This window comes from Podarcis erhardii, assembly GCF_964252035.2.
Source record: "Podarcis erhardii genome assembly, chromosome: 15".
In the NCBI taxonomy this organism is placed as follows: Eukaryota; Metazoa; Chordata; class Lepidosauria; order Squamata; family Lacertidae; genus Podarcis; species Podarcis erhardii.
In genome coordinates this window covers 41126850-41142160 of record NC_138505.1, presented here as the reverse complement: position 1 = coordinate 41142160, position 15311 = coordinate 41126850, and the positions used below count along the sequence as shown (strand labels likewise).

Sequence of the window (15311 nt, the reverse complement as noted above, 5' to 3'; positions counted from 1 at the left end):
ATGCAGTTTGTTTTACATTTTAATCTTAATGATAAAAAGTCACCTCTTGGAAGGTTTAATCAAAGCACAGAGCAGAAGCACCAGTTTCTGGTGGTTTTTTTAGCCTGCTCAGCCAGAAGCCTAAAACTAACTTCTTAAACTATATGGCAAAGATGGAAAGCTACAGCTGGTATCAGCAAATAACATTTTCAAAATGTTCCTCATTTAAAATGTGCCTTTAACTGAAAATCCAGCCCTTACGATACGAATGGTGATCCTGTGACCCTCCAGATGCTATGGACAACAGCTTCCCATTGGCTTCAGCCAACATAACCAGTGGTGGAGGATGATGGGAGTTATAGTCCAGCACCATCTAAAGAGCTACAAGTTCCCCATCCTTGCCTTAAGCTAACCTACTGAAAAGTGCTTATTACTTCATCTTAGGACAGCATAGCAATACTGCTAAATGGAGCTAGTTTCAAAAACAGGGAAATTCTTGAAATGACCAATTTCTCCTCTTCTTCCAAAATCTATTTCTTAAACTCTGTTTCAGATTGATATTTTGCACACACCCCTAGAAAAATCTGAAAAGAAGTACAGTGGTACCTCTGGTTATGTATTTAATTCGTTTTGGAGGTCCATTCTTAACCTGAAACTGTTCTTAACCTGAAGCACCACTTTAGCTAATGGGGCCTCCCACTGCTGCGGCACAATTTTTGTTCCCATCCTGAAGCAAAGTTCTTAACCCGAGGTAATATTTCTGGGTTAGCGGAGTCTGTAACCTGAAGCATATGTGACCCGAGGTACCACTGTATTTGCAATGGGAACTCCTGCATGTGCCACTGTCTACTCTCACCCAATAGATTCCTACTGTGCCCATGCATCTAGAGGGCTTCATTTCTAGAGAAAGCTGCACATGCATCTCACAGCTCTGCAACTGCAGCAGCCCCTTAGTCTATGTTCCTAACTGCCAACCCTTTATCAAAGTGTCCTGTAATATCTGCCAGCCCCCTTTTCCTACACTATATTTGTGTTGCTTTTCTGGAAGAATTTGACCCATATGTTTGCTTTTTGATATTCCTTTTTATGTTGGGATTTTTCTTTTTAGTAAACATTAAAGCTCTTCGTGGAGAATGTTAAAGGAAGCATATACTTTTGACAAGATACCACTGGTTTGGATCCCTTACTTACCTATATCTCCCAGTTATTCATGTGTCCAATGCTGATGACAAGCATCCATTCTAAGATGCTGAGAAAAGTACACTATGAAATTAAAAATTGGGCTTAACCTTTCTTACAATAATGCAAACCAATTAAATAGTAATTCTTGTGTGGTTTGACTGGGGGTATTAAACAGCACTGAATCTGAGGAAGGATGGCTAAAGAACAAACAATGAAATCAAAGTATTTACACCTGCTGGCTAACCACAAACACCAAAGAAAGGTTTATTTTCAAACAAGTTGCAATATATAAAATGTAAGGAATCCTACTCAAAAATTAGTTTTAAACAAATCTACAGTACATATCTTCAGCAGCTGGAAGCAAGGAGATTCCAGTTTTTCTGTATCTTCTCTCATCAACAGAATGTGTAGCCTTTGCATCTGGCCACTAATCAGCATTCAATGTGAGGCAAACTCCTTGAAGTACCCAGTGAGAAATATGTCTTGTGGTATAAAGATCAGCTTCAAAGACCAAGCCAACGCCCATCGCGTTCCTCCGCATAGATGTTGTGTACACTGGAGTCCGGAAGGTGTTCTAGAGAGAAACAAAGTCAAAGTGTTACTATACACACATACACACATTGTATTTGCTCTGGTTGCTAAAGGCATATGATAAAGATTGCTGATCACTAGGCAAAACTGATTCTGTGCTCTGCAGAGCAGTACACTAAGTATATGGGAGGGCACTGAGTGACTGCTTTCATAATTACAAGGTAGGGGGAAATGAAAGGGCCTTTTCGGCAGTAGCGCTCTCCCTGTGGAATGCCCTCCCTTCAGATGTCAAGGAGATTAAGAACTATACAACTTCTAGAAGACATCCCTGTATCAGGAGGTTTTTAATGTTTGATGTTTTTATTTTTGCTGGAAGCTGCCCAGAGTGGCTGGGGAAACCTAGACAGACGGGCAGGACATAAATAAATAAATAAATAAATAAATATTTATTTACTTACTTACTTACTTACTTACTTACTTACTTACAAGGGAACTTGAGGGGGGGAATATAGTAGAAGCTTGTCTTTAATTTTCCTAGTACACTTAGCAATGTTGAAATGCAGACTGCAATGGAAGGGCGGCCATATTCCAGTTAATTGAATTTCCTAACAGGGTGAGGTTGAGAGAGGGAAAGCGCTGCAAAATCTGCCCTTTGAATCCTGTCTAAAATGGTGTGGCAGCCAGCATTAGTATGGAAACAAAAGACGAAGTCTCTGGAGGAGGGAAGCTTCTCTGAACCAGCTCATCCCAAGTAGTTTGCAGTTTAAATAAAGCTTTAAGAGCTGCTCTTGGCAGCTTGTACCTGTAGCTTGAGACGATGAGCCTCGATGGGGATTATCTTCAGAATAGGTAAGTCAACCACCAGCACTTTGGGCTTACTCTTGATGAGGCAGCTATTTTCCAGGTCCCAGTCAGCTCCTTCCAGGTACAGGCCAGAAACAAAGCATCCTGGGGAAGACCAGAAAGACTGTTCAATGCTCCATGTTTTGAGACTTCAAATAGATGATCCAATAAAGCCCTAGGTGTTTATCTATTAGGGAACTTTTGTTACAAGACTTCTATGGAGAAGAGGTGTGTCATCAGTTTCTCCCTTTGAACAAAGAACCATGAAAGGCAGCAAGCAATCCTAAACCTGCACACTCAGCGTAGTAATATACCAACAGTCCATTTCCAAGTTCCAAGCAAGACAGCTCTGGGGAAAGCCCTACCCTGTCCAGGACGCTCTGTGACTTCATCGGCAGTCCTGTACTTGGTCACTTGAGTATACAAGGTGGAGCGGTCCAGAGGCCAGCCGTTCTTCCTGCAGGTTGCTTGAACAAGTGCAGTGAGGTACGACTCGGGGATATGCAGTCCCGACAACCACATGACGCTTGGTTCGCCCTCCTCAATCTGAAAGCAGAAATGTATATTAACTGAATCTTTCCCAAGTTGAATTACCATGGCTACAGTCCAACGCAGCTCCTGAGTTAAGTGGCTTTAAGGGCATCTAGCCTGGGGCTGGATTGTGGCCTTAGTGTCCCACACAGACCGGAAATAATGCACAAGGGGATTACCAAAAGCTGCCTTGCACACCAGATCAGACTTGGTCTCCTGTGACTGGCAGCATCTGCCCAGGGTCTTGAGCAGAGAAGGATCTTTCCTATTGGGTGCTGCCTGATCCATCTGGAAATGCCAGGGACGGAAGCTGGGGTGGTCTGCAAGCAAAGCATTGGCTCTGCCACTGAGCTATAATCCCCACCCCCCAATTAAAGGACATTTTGAACTTTCACTTACCCACGATGTGTACTGGAGAAACCTGTTCTTAAAATAAATCATCCAGTTGCCAAGTGTCTTCAGGGTATCTGGGGCCAGCTTTCTCCATATGCTTGGGATTTGCCCGTTAAAGAGAGCACGGGCCACCTCATCCAATTCATTGCTCATTCCAACCTCCCCAGCCAAGGCCTGGTGAGAGAATTGCCAGAGAATCCTGGTTACATATCTCTACCCAAGGAGTGGGGACAATTTAAAAAAAAAATCTAAACAGCTTTACTTACCCTTTGCAGTTCCGCCAATGATCTTGTCATGCGAGTTATGAGCTTATTAAAGCGCTCCAGTTCCTGTAGCAGCACCACTGTCGTCGGTGAAATTTCCAGTCCAAAACCCTTTCTTATCTGATCAATGTCAAAGATCTGGGGCATTTTGTTTTCTATGTCCTTAGCAACCTGGCCAATATATTCATCTCGACTTATCCCTGTACCAGATTCACCTAAAATTTATTAAGCTGAAAGTTATTAGAATTATCTACACTGGCCACCAGTCTGCATAAGGACTATGGCACTATTGGCACAGTTATTGACTATCAGGCTTTTATTAATAAACAGTTTCTTAGTGCCCAATTTTATTCACCTCTAGATGCTCACAAATACAGCTAACTGATGAATCACCCTACAACTTCCTTTAATAATTTTAGTGTCCATGTAAACAGGCTGTCATCTCACAAATCTACATTTCCTAGAACTCCAGGTTGTGGGCTGGGGAGCCATGACAGAAAAATAGGTCTAAACAGATCTAAAATCATCTGACATTTGTAGTGAACCTGACTAATCCAAACAGTTTTCCACTGGATTAGAATCTCCTCTGTAAACACATTTTGGAAATTGCAGAAGAATGGGTGTGTCCTTGTGGATGAACGGTAATGTTATTGAGCTATACAGTGGTACCTCGGGTTACATACGCTTCAGGTTACAGACTCCGCTAACCCAGAAATAGTACCTCAGAAATAGTACAAATAGTACCCAGAAATAGTACAAAGTTAAGAACTTTGCTTCGGGATGAGAACACAAATCGTGCTCCAGCAGCGCGGCAGCAGCAGGAGGCCCCCATTAGCTAAAGTGGTGCTTCAGGTTAAGAACAGTTTCAGGTTAAGAACGGACCTCCGGAACAAATTAAGTATGTAACCAGAGGTACCACTGTATATAACAAGCATCTGCAAAATATGGGTAGATGATTTTGTGAATGGTTCTTTAGTAGCAGGCATTCCAAGTTAAATTCTGTCAGAAAACACGGATAGCTATAGTTTAATGAATGGAAGATTATTCTTCCACCTAGCCCAGGATTGTGACTGGGAGCAGCTCTCTGCGGTCTCCCCCTTTCCCATCCATTGTTACTTGATCCTTTTAGCTGGATTGGACCTGGGACGATCTTCATACAAAGCAGGTGCTCATCACTGCCTCGGGTCCCTCCTCTCCATTTCACTGATGTCCTCAATAGAGTTGAGGTCTAGTTCTAAATCTTTTGTTTCTTTCATCACTACATAGTTCTAACTGGGCAAGAGTCATACCTGTTTGAGGCTGCAGCTCCAAAAGATGTGACCACATGTCCCGAGCTGCCTGTGTATAGTATCCAATTTCAGCATTTGGGTGTAGGCCAAATACCTCTGGAGTGTTAGCAAGTGGAAGTGACTCTATTTCATCTGTAAAATGGAGGTACAAAAGGGGGGAAGAATTGAAGGGGGTGGAATAATCAAAGATGTCGAAGTCAGGTTCACTTCTGCAAACTAAAGAACATTCATCCTCTAAAATTTGTGCATGATTTTGGCCTTCTGTGGTGCTTTTAACATATAGTATAACATTCTGATGTCACTGTATTTTCATAGTTTAGGTAACTAGTAGCCAATAATGGAAAAAATAGGAGCAGGGACAAAAGATGGAAGGAACAGGGGGGCTAAAGGAGAACCTTAACAGAAAAGGAGACCTTACAATGCTTCTGAAGCAGTGTGAAATTAAGGGTCATTCACCTGTGCTCAGCCAGCAAATTTACTTACTTACTTATTTAATATACTGCCCTATAACTGGAGGTCTCAGGGCGGTTCACAGAACAAAATCAGAATATGAAACCACAAAATATATAATCAAAATAAAAACAACCACCCAATACCCCCTCCCCCCAAAACCCACATTTTAAAAGGGCATAGGATGTCAATCAAATCAACTGAAGGCCTGGTTAAAAAGGAACATTCAGGCAGGGAGCCAGTGCAGAGAAGGCCCGTTCTCGTGTTGCCACCCTCCAGACCTCTCGAGGAGGAGGCACACAAGAAGTGCCCCTCAGAATATGATCTAAGGGTCTGGGTAGGTTCATATGGAAAGAGGCGGTCCTTGAGGTATCATGGTTCTGAGCCATTTAAGGCTTTATAGGTCAAAGCCAGCACTTTGAATTGGGCCTGGAAACTAATTGGTAGCCAGTGCAGTTGGACCAGGATCAATGTAAGATGCTCAAACGTCTTGCTCCAGTGAGCAACCTGGCCACTGAATTCTGCACTAGCTGAAGTTTCCAAAGTGTCTTCAGAGCCAGCCCTACATATAACACATTGCAGCAATCTAACCTTGAGGTTACCAGAGCATAGACAACTGTAGTTAGGCTATCCCTGTCCAGATAGGGGCGTAGCTGATGGAAGGCACTCTGGGCCACTGAGGCCACCTGAGCCTTGAGCAATAGCAAAGGATCCAGGAGGACCCGCAAGCTGCGAACCTGCTTCCTTCAAAGGAAGTGTAACCCCATCAAGAGCAGGCGACCTTCCACCCATCTGGTCTAGGGAACCACCACCCACTAACAGTGCCTCAGTCTTATGTGGATTGAGTTTCAGTTTGTTGGCTCTCATCCAGTCCATTACTGAGGCAAGACCCTGGTCCAGCACTTCCACTGCCTCACCAGCAGATGCATACTGCTGACAATGTACTCCAAACCTCCAGATAACCCTACCCAGTGGTTTCATGTAGACATAGGGATAGGATTGAGCCCTGCAGAACCTCACACTGAAGGTTCAACAAGGCTGAAAAGCATTCCCTCTGGGAATGACCATCCAAGGAGGACTGGAACCACCGCAAAGCAGTGCCACCCACCCCTAGTTCAGACAGCCGCTCCCGAAGGATTCCATGGTCGATGGTATTGAAAGCCACTGAGAGGCTGAGAGGAATTAACAGGGACATGTGTCCCTTCTCTCTCTCTCTCTCTCGGTCATCATAAAGGGTGACCAAAGCTGTTTCTGTGCCCAAACCAGAGGTCGGCCAGGGCTTCGACGGGGGCGCCAGTCCTATCAAGCTGGAAAACCCCGCAAAGCTGTTTGGAATCCCACTGGATCCCTCAGCCTCTGAGGGTGGATCTTCCTATTAGCTTAGGCAGGGAGGCTGCTGGGCGGTAAACCAGCAGAATCCCCAATCCCGATTGCCCAGTGCCCGGAACACACATTCTAGATTTGCCCCCACCTGGACAGAGAGTCCGGAGATAGAGAATCTATAGACCACAGCAACTCCCCCTCCCCAACCCTTGAGTCTGCCCTGATGCTGCCCTGAGTACCCAGGTGGGTACAGCTAGGTGAGACCAACTCCACCCAGGTTTCAGTGATACATGCCAGATCAGCCTCCTCATCCATAATCAGATCATGGATGAGGGAGATTTTATTCTGGGCTGACTTGGCATTCAACAGCAGCAGTCACAGACCTGAGGGCTGGCTGATAGGACAACCACAATTCCCCAGGTTGGAGGAGGGGCTGGCTGGTATAGTTATTCATGCCCTGAATAACTATACCTACAACATGCAAAACATATAGGAGATCAAGGCTACTTAAGATGTGGCAGTAAAATAGATTTGGAAGTCAAGATGCAACAAAGCTTTGCTTACCAACATACTCATCCTTGGAAGTCCCTTCAGGGATTTTATAGTCAACATCCTCATCATGGAAAAAATGGAAGGGTTGGAAGGTGTCAAATATGAAATCCCCCAGATACTCATCCATGTAGGTGGTAAGGATGCGCCGATCAAAGCTGTCGATGGCCCGTCCACCGTACATCACCTGGAGTTTGATGAGATGACTCTTAAGGCCATTATCAACAACTTGGGGGTTTTCCCATCAATTTGACCTGAATTTCCTTCCTCAAGTCATTCCTAGCAATAAACAGTAAACTTCCACAGACTTTTGATACTCTCACTTTTCATTTCTTTAAGACTAGCTCTCATGGGTCAAAGGAAAACTCTAATGATAAGGTCATGCTTTATCTCTCAAAAGCCACAGAACCAGAAGTAAACACTTCATATTTGCTTCATATTTAAAATAGCATTAAAAAGTAGTCTGATGCAGTCAGCTATGTACCTGTAACATGAGGTTCCCCTTTCTTATAATAAGAGTTCCACCTGCTTTGCACATTGATTGTAAACTTTGGCACCTCCAGTTAAAAGGGCCTCATGCAGCAGGACTTTTTTGGGGGGGGGGATCTTCTGGAAAAGGCAACATGGTGCCCTCCAGTTCTGGACTTCAGCATGTTGCCTTCCCCTGAAATAGGCAATGCTGTGCTTGATGGGCTTGGTATAAGGCAGCTTTTTCCTGGCTCAGAGCAATTTGGCAACGACACGCTTGCTTACCTCTCCAATGAGATACTTGAGGCTCCCCCAAGGAATTTTGTCATCATTTTGCTGGAATGCTTTTGTCAAGTATGTGTTGAGGATCTCCATGCAGACCTAAGGGAGTTATAGCAGTGGGCAGGATAAGGAGGTGACTGTTACTGAGACATTTGTAGACACTGGCTTGCTTTAGTTTCAGACAATGCCACACTCAAAGCCAACAGTGCCTTCTTCCTCAAAACAAAATGGAAACTGGCTATGAACTGACTCTGAACAGCCCAAGTGACTCTGAACAGCTGTTCCACCTGGCTGCAGCAGAGGGAGAGAAGAGACAGGAGGGCCTGCACACACCAGTCAGGGATTGGAGTCATGCTCCTCAGGAGCCACCTTGATCATCTGAGATATAAATCTAAAGAATCTTTTGTAAATTATAATGCTGCATCTATGTCCTATTCAATATAAACCAGACTTTTAAAGACTGAGACCTATCATGTAAACAAGAAAGCAAAGCTGGAAGCTATTGATTCTTTTACCATGGAAGATGCTGGCCTGCACAAGTTTCTTACCTGGAAGTCAGATTCATTGAAATCATAAGGCACATTCCAACCGATCTTCCCAAATTTCCTCCTCTCCTGAACCACGGCATGAAAAAATGCTAAGACATAGACCAAAGCCTTGAAAGCAGGATGTGGGCACTGATCAAGGGCTTCATGGGAGATTTTGAAGTAGGTGGATCTCATATTCAGTTTCAACCCATTGGGTGGCTCTGTGACAACCTAATGCATTGGAGAAAATGAAGGTTTGCCTGAGATTTGCCAGATAAATTGACACTGAGCTACTCCTTTTCCTGAGGGTGCTTTTAGTGGCCTCCTTTGCCTGTGCAGCATGCGCACTGCGCCTGTATTCTCCACCCCCCAGTCCTTGCCCCAAATGTACAAAATCTGCAACCAAGAGAGTTTCAATTTAATTTATATACCTTTGGCCAATATGCAGAGAATTGTTTGACTGCAGGATTTGTTTGCTTTTCTGTTTCTTTAAAGCTGAATTCTTGAGCTCTCCATGTCACTTCTTCCTGGCTATGAAATTATACCCACCCCTGAAGCAGGGCCACAACCCATGTATGAAACTGCCTTATATTCGTCCTTTGCCTTGGGCCTTTATTAAGGTCCAAGGGCAGGGAGGGCACTGCTCATTTCGCCTCAAGCAGCAATACAGGCTGCACTGCCCCTGCATCTTAGCCAGTATTGTCCATGTGACTATCCAAGGCCTTAGGTTTTTCCAGACCCTGCTGCTTGAGATCCTTTTAACTAGAGATGTTGACGGAGGAGACCAGAATGTTCTACGTGCAAAGCATGGGCTTTGACACTGAGCTCTGGGCCCTCCAGAACTGACAGTATTTCCTGAAATCCTGTTTCCTCTGTTTTTGAGACTGGAGACTGGGGAGGAAAATTTCCCCTAGTTAAAGTTACTTAAGTGTCACTCTGCTGCTCCAACATCTGCCTAGCAAAATGATTAGGTTTACATGAGGGATTTACAGGAGGAGAAACCAAGTCACTGTTGAAATATCATTAGTGGAGCTTCACTGGCTTGTGATTTAAAAATAATCAGCTCAGCTTGCTTGTGATAAATGCCTCTGACTTAGGATAAAAGCAACCAGCTGCTTCCTATAAAATCATTTGCCCTACTGACACGGAGGTGAAGCTTGGCACAGACATCAGCCCAACATGTTCAAAGATACAAAATGTATCTGAAAATGGTGAGACAAAAACTGGTGACTCTAGCATATTTCAAGCTGATTGGTCACCAAGTTCCAAGGCCTTCCCCTCAACACAGAAAGTAGGGTTGCCATTTTTCAAATAGTGAAAAGTTTTTGAGCTATTTTAAAGGGAAATCGCCATACGTCCGGGCGTCCCCTAACATTTTACCGATTTCCACCCAGACACTGCTTCTGACTGCAGTATTCCAGATGTGTCTGGGCACATTCCGGACACACAGCAACCCTATGGAAAGGCAAATAAAATATTGGGGCATGAAGCCAAGAGTTTTCTTATCTCTGACTTTTTAGCATCTGATTTTAGATACATGAGGACAAAACCGTATTCAGAGAAGGTCATCAAGCCCTCTTCCTGAAGTTACACCATCTTATTTGTACCTTTAGTGATTTCTGGAGGATCCCAATTGGAAAGCCCTTTGTAGGGTCTGTTGTCAACCACAAGCGGAAATCTGGGTGTGGCTTAACAATCCTTTCTAGAGCCTTCTCCAGATCAATCAGCCATTTCACCAAGAGATGACAGTTCTGCAACATTAACCACTGTCCCCGGGCCACAGCATTCTCCAACAACTGTAGGGCAACCTGGAAAGGAGAGGACCTGAGTCAAGATGCAGGTTTAGTCTAGCACGAACTGAATCCTTAACCAAAAGTGAGGACTTCATTCCACAGAGAGATCCATTCTGAAAAAGTCTGTCAGGAAGCTAGTTTACTCATTTTACAGACCTAAAAGAGATGTCAAACTGGGCTTTAAGTAAGCACATCTACCTGATCACTAAAGCCCATACAGGAAGTGTGTTGATTCACGATAGAATCATAAAATTGTAAAGTTGGGAGGGGCCCAACTGTCACCTAGTCCAGCCCCCTGCAATGTATAAGTGGCTCAGTCCACACAGAAGACGCTCATGCAACTCTCTGGCCTTGCTTCCAGCTTTTCAAATTTGTGCTTGGGCGCTAAGCAGGTAGCACAAGAAGACTGAGAATGTGCAAGACAACAGGAGGGAAGAGACAAAAGAGACAAGGCGCTGGCTTCTGAATCCCTCGCTCGGGATCAAGGCAAGGCCTCACTTGGCTGACCAGTTCTATTGATTTATTAAAGCAATGGTAGACTCTCTTTCCACATACATTATGCAATTGCTTGGGAAGAAGGGATAGATTTTTTATTTTTTTATTGGCAAGAACATTAAAATTCCTTTCCAAAGCACTGACTGGAGAGGAAGCACCTTGTTTCTGATCAGGTAGGACTGGTAGGGGCCTCCTCAGCATGAATATGAAACTTAATTTGCATTAGCCCTGCCTCTAGAGCAAGTAGGAGGAGCTAACCAACTCCTACCCCATCAATGCAGTAAGCATGCCTACATGCACCAAGGAGGGGAAGCCTGCTGACTTGAGGTTTCATATCAAACTTGCCTTCTCCTGCCCTTGTCCCATAGCCAGGAACTTGAGTCGGTTCCCTCCAAAACCTGTCCGATCTGCTAGTTTCATCAGGTCACTGGCAGGGTCAGAGCCAGGACTTAGAATGAAAACAATGGGTGAATTTGGGGTGCTCTGCTCAAAGATGGCTTCAAAGCTGATCACTGGAGGCTGAACATATCTGGGGAGGAAGAGAAAGGGAGCACAAGTGAATGATTCATGGGGAATGGGGACTTTATCTAGTTGTGATGATGACCCAGGGCTCACACTTTGTACAGTAAACTACTATTTTTTAAAAAAAGGAGGAAAAGAGCAGCACTTACTTCACACCCATGGTGACAGTAACATAATCAGTCACTGCGCGATAGACACGGTCCACTCGGAAGCAACGCAAAAGCAGCAATTTCTGGAAGTCACTGAGACTGCTTCCATAGTGCATGGGATATGGGGTTTGTTCCAGAGCATCAATATCATACCACTGGTAAAAATGAGAGGTCAAGTCAGTATTCCATGAGCATTTGATTTTCCTACTTAAAGGAGGAGAAAATAACTAGGGGTTCTGAAAATCGCTCCATGACCCCACTACCCTTCCACAAAGGTCAGCTTGGGTGCAGCCGAATCTGGCCTGAAGGCAAAACATCTTAAACCTGGTATTGCCCGCTCAAAAGCCAGTCACAAGGAACAGACAGTGGCCCCACCCCCAACACTCAAGGTTGACCATTCAGTATGGAGAATCTTGCTCACAGCTTTCCACTCATCTGGATTCTCCTCCAAATCAGATGCAAGAGATCCAAATTCTTCTGGGAACAGTTCAGAGACACGGATTACGTCCTCCCAGCCTTGATCAGAAAGCCAGGCACAGGGCTTCTTTCGGGCGCTCTTCTCCAAAGAAATATTGCCTTGAAACAGGACAGAAAAATGTGAGCACCACAATCCATGGATAAGGAGACAGGATTTAGAAATTCACTTGTCTGAATGGCAAATATATTTCATTAATATGTTGAAGAACTGAATTGTTCACTTTCCTGCCATCATGTAAGAGAAAAATCACCCGAAACTGAGAACCTCACATAGCTGGAAAGAGTACTCTCAATTACGTAGACTTACTGAAAGGGGCTTTACATTGTAGGTGGTCCTACAAAAGCTCATGGAACTGCACCTTTGTCAAGTCTCACCTCTGCATTAACAAAATCTGTTTTTATAAAAAGGTTTCCATCCTAATGGATAATAAGGACCAGAAATCCAAGCCAATAAATAAATAAAAAGACTGATGAAAAGTCTGGCTAGACAATAAGACACTTTTGTATCCAGCAATACTGTATCTACATTGAGTTCTGGGAAGTATTTGGCTACCTTTTAAAAAGAAATCCAGTTCTTCCTGAGGGACTCTGTGATCAGCTTGCTCAATCTTGATTGTCATGTTAAAGGAGAAGAGTAACTTGTGCTTCTCAAACAGGCCTGTGAATGAAACCCCAATAGCTTCCATTATTAAATGCAAGCCCAGGTGTACTATGATTCCGATCCACAAAATGACAGCACGCAGAAGGGTTGAACACAGGCATTCTGGGACTGAGGTAACTGATGCCTTAGAATCTTATTAGGAGACCCTCCCTCAGAAGATCAGTGAGCTGTGCTGAAAGATCACTTGCCCCTCAGTTCACACTTGCCTCTGCAATGAACAACCAAAAAGAGCAGTGCTGGCTGAGTTTCACTGCACAGACTCTCTGCTGATGCAGAGACATGGTGAGGAAGCCTCACGTTCAGTGAGTGTACATGCTAAAACATACACCAGAGGGAATTCATGGTTGATGCCCAGGAACTCCTCAGCAGACGAAATGATACAGAAAAGGATTCTATGGAGATGGAGCATTTTGAAATCTGTAATTCTACAGAAGTGACTAGGATCTAGGAGTCTTGGTTGACCACAAACTTGACATGAGCCAACAGTGTGACGCGGCAGCTAAAAAAGCCAATGCAATTCTGGGCTGCATCAATAGGAGTATAGCATCTAGATCAAGGGAGGTAATAGTGCCACTGTGTTCTGCTCTGGTCAGACCTCACCTGGAGTACTGTGTCCAGTTCTGGGCACCACAGTTCAAGAAGGACACTGACAAACTGGAACATGTCCAGAGGAGGGCAACCAAAATGGTCAAAGGCCTGGAAACGATGCCTTATGAGGAACGGCTAAGGGAGCTGGGCATGTTTAGCCTGGAGAAGAGGAGGTTAAGGGGTGATATGATAGCCATGTTCAAATATATAAAAGGATGTCACATAGAGGAGGGGGAAAGGTTGTTTTCTGCTGCTCCAGAGAAGCGGACACGGAGCAATGGTTCCAAACTACAAGAAAGAAGATCCCACCTAAACATTAGGAAGAACTTCCTGACAGTAAGAGCTGTTTGACAGTGGAATTTGCTGCCAAGGAGTGTGGTGGAGTCTCCTTCTTTGGAGGTCTTTAAGCAGAGGCTTGACAACCATATGTCAGGAGTGCTCTGATGGTGTTTCCTGCTTGGCAGGGGGTTGGACTCGATGGCCCTTGTGGTCTCTTCCAACTCTAGGATTCTATGATTCTTTGACTATGTGAGCAGGGGCCCGGTGTCTGTACAGCCCAAGGTATCCAACCAGAGTAGATCCACTGAAATCATTGCACCAAGTCGCAAACAATGGACCTACTCTGAGCAGGATTGGATACAATCCTCTGCATGGCTGTCAAAGAGAGGGATCTTGATTGGCCAATCATATACTGAGGCCCATGTAATGGAACCTTGCCAGGACAGCTTTGCAGTTGCTTTGGCTGGCATTTCTCAAGCTATTCTCTACTTCTCCACCCTTAGCCTACACCCCTGGGGAACCCTTTTCTGTATCAGTTTGCTGATCTGATCACCCAACCCTGACACTATCTATTTTCAGGAAAAGCTTGATGATCACACAAATTTTCCTGGGCACTAAGGAGGATTCTTATGCCATACCTCCCCAAGATCAGCCCACATTATTCAGGTGACAGTGCAGGGCCAAGGAATTTGCACTGCACCAGAGAAACCTGAAGGGAGGAGGAATGTACTTCATGAAAATCAAATGTTATAAAATGGACACCATTTTGCACTGCACCGAAGATGCTTCCCATAATACTTTCTGCCTATAGGGAGGTTTCAGTCACACCAACCTGTGCAACCATAGTTGTATACATTAAATGTTAACGTGTCCATGATGTTCCGCAACCTCTTTGCAACAATGGTGTCAGGTATTGATTTCCGAAGAGAGAGACCAAAAACATCCAAGAAGGCAGTCAAGGAGTACTGGTACATCGTGTTGACAAGGGCCATCTCGGACAGCACAAAGAACAAGATGGCACCTCTCTTGGCAGCTGCACGGTAACCGTCTCGCAGTCTGTCAATATCTGTTGCTGTTTTTTCAGCCAGCTTGAGTTTCTCAGATACCTATTTTGCACAAAGAAGTAAGAATTTGAATCTGTTGCAAAGGCTGAATTGAACCCACTAGCATGAGGAAATCTAAACAATATTGGGGGCAGTGGGAATAAAATATTCTGATGTACAGTGTAAACTGCAGTTGATCATCGTAATGAGTAAACATGTAATCCATGTACCTCGTTTGAAAAAAGATCTGCACTGTACTTCAGACATAGTGCTAAAATAGTATTTCTTGCATGGATATGTAGGGTAAATGAAACAAGTGAAGATTTCCTAAATCCATTCCCCACACCTCAAATATTGTTCCCTAGACTATGTAGCCTTGAATGTGAGCTGCTTTATACAGAGCCAACTTGTTGGTCCATCTAGTCCAGTAATGGCTTTCCAGGGTTTGATATTATATCTTTCCAACTCTTTAACTGCATATGCAAGAAATAGGACAATTGGTCCCAACCCAGCACCTGCACATGAGGTCATGAGCCTGGAACAGCTTACTGACTGCCCCATTCAGGCGCCTGAAGTAGCACGCCACTCCATGAAGGACAGGGTCATCTCCCGGGTCCTGGACTGGATGTGGCGGCGATGGCCCAGTAGCAACCCTGGGCCAGAATCTGTGGGCTATACGACCTGCAAACACGAA

General features: G+C 44.5%; 1 protein-coding gene across 2 annotated transcripts in view; it reads right to left on the bottom strand.

Moving 5' to 3' along the window:
- Positions 1 to 1401: 1401 nt before the first annotated feature.
- DNAH10 (dynein axonemal heavy chain 10) overlaps positions 1402 to 15311 on the bottom strand; it is a 124031-nt gene continuing 110121 nt past the window's right edge. For both annotated transcript variants that reach the window (XM_081841542.1, XM_081841543.1), the window contains 15 exons: positions 14407 to 14680; positions 12600 to 12704; positions 11991 to 12145; positions 11570 to 11724; positions 11244 to 11427; positions 10218 to 10418; positions 8632 to 8841; positions 8087 to 8182; positions 7349 to 7520; positions 5012 to 5143; positions 3726 to 3937; positions 3466 to 3633; positions 2901 to 3081; positions 2495 to 2640; positions 1402 to 1735 (listed from right to left, as the gene is read on the bottom strand). In XM_081841542.1, coding sequence (XP_081697668.1) covers positions 1589 to 1735; positions 2495 to 2640; positions 2901 to 3081; positions 3466 to 3633; positions 3726 to 3937; positions 5012 to 5143; positions 7349 to 7520; positions 8087 to 8182; positions 8632 to 8841; positions 10218 to 10418; positions 11244 to 11427; positions 11570 to 11724; positions 11991 to 12145; positions 12600 to 12704; positions 14407 to 14680 — 2538 coding nt within the window. In that variant the 3' untranslated portion in view covers positions 1402 to 1588. The remainder of the gene's footprint in view (positions 1736 to 2494; positions 2641 to 2900; positions 3082 to 3465; positions 3634 to 3725; positions 3938 to 5011; positions 5144 to 7348; positions 7521 to 8086; positions 8183 to 8631; positions 8842 to 10217; positions 10419 to 11243; positions 11428 to 11569; positions 11725 to 11990; positions 12146 to 12599; positions 12705 to 14406; positions 14681 to 15311) is intronic.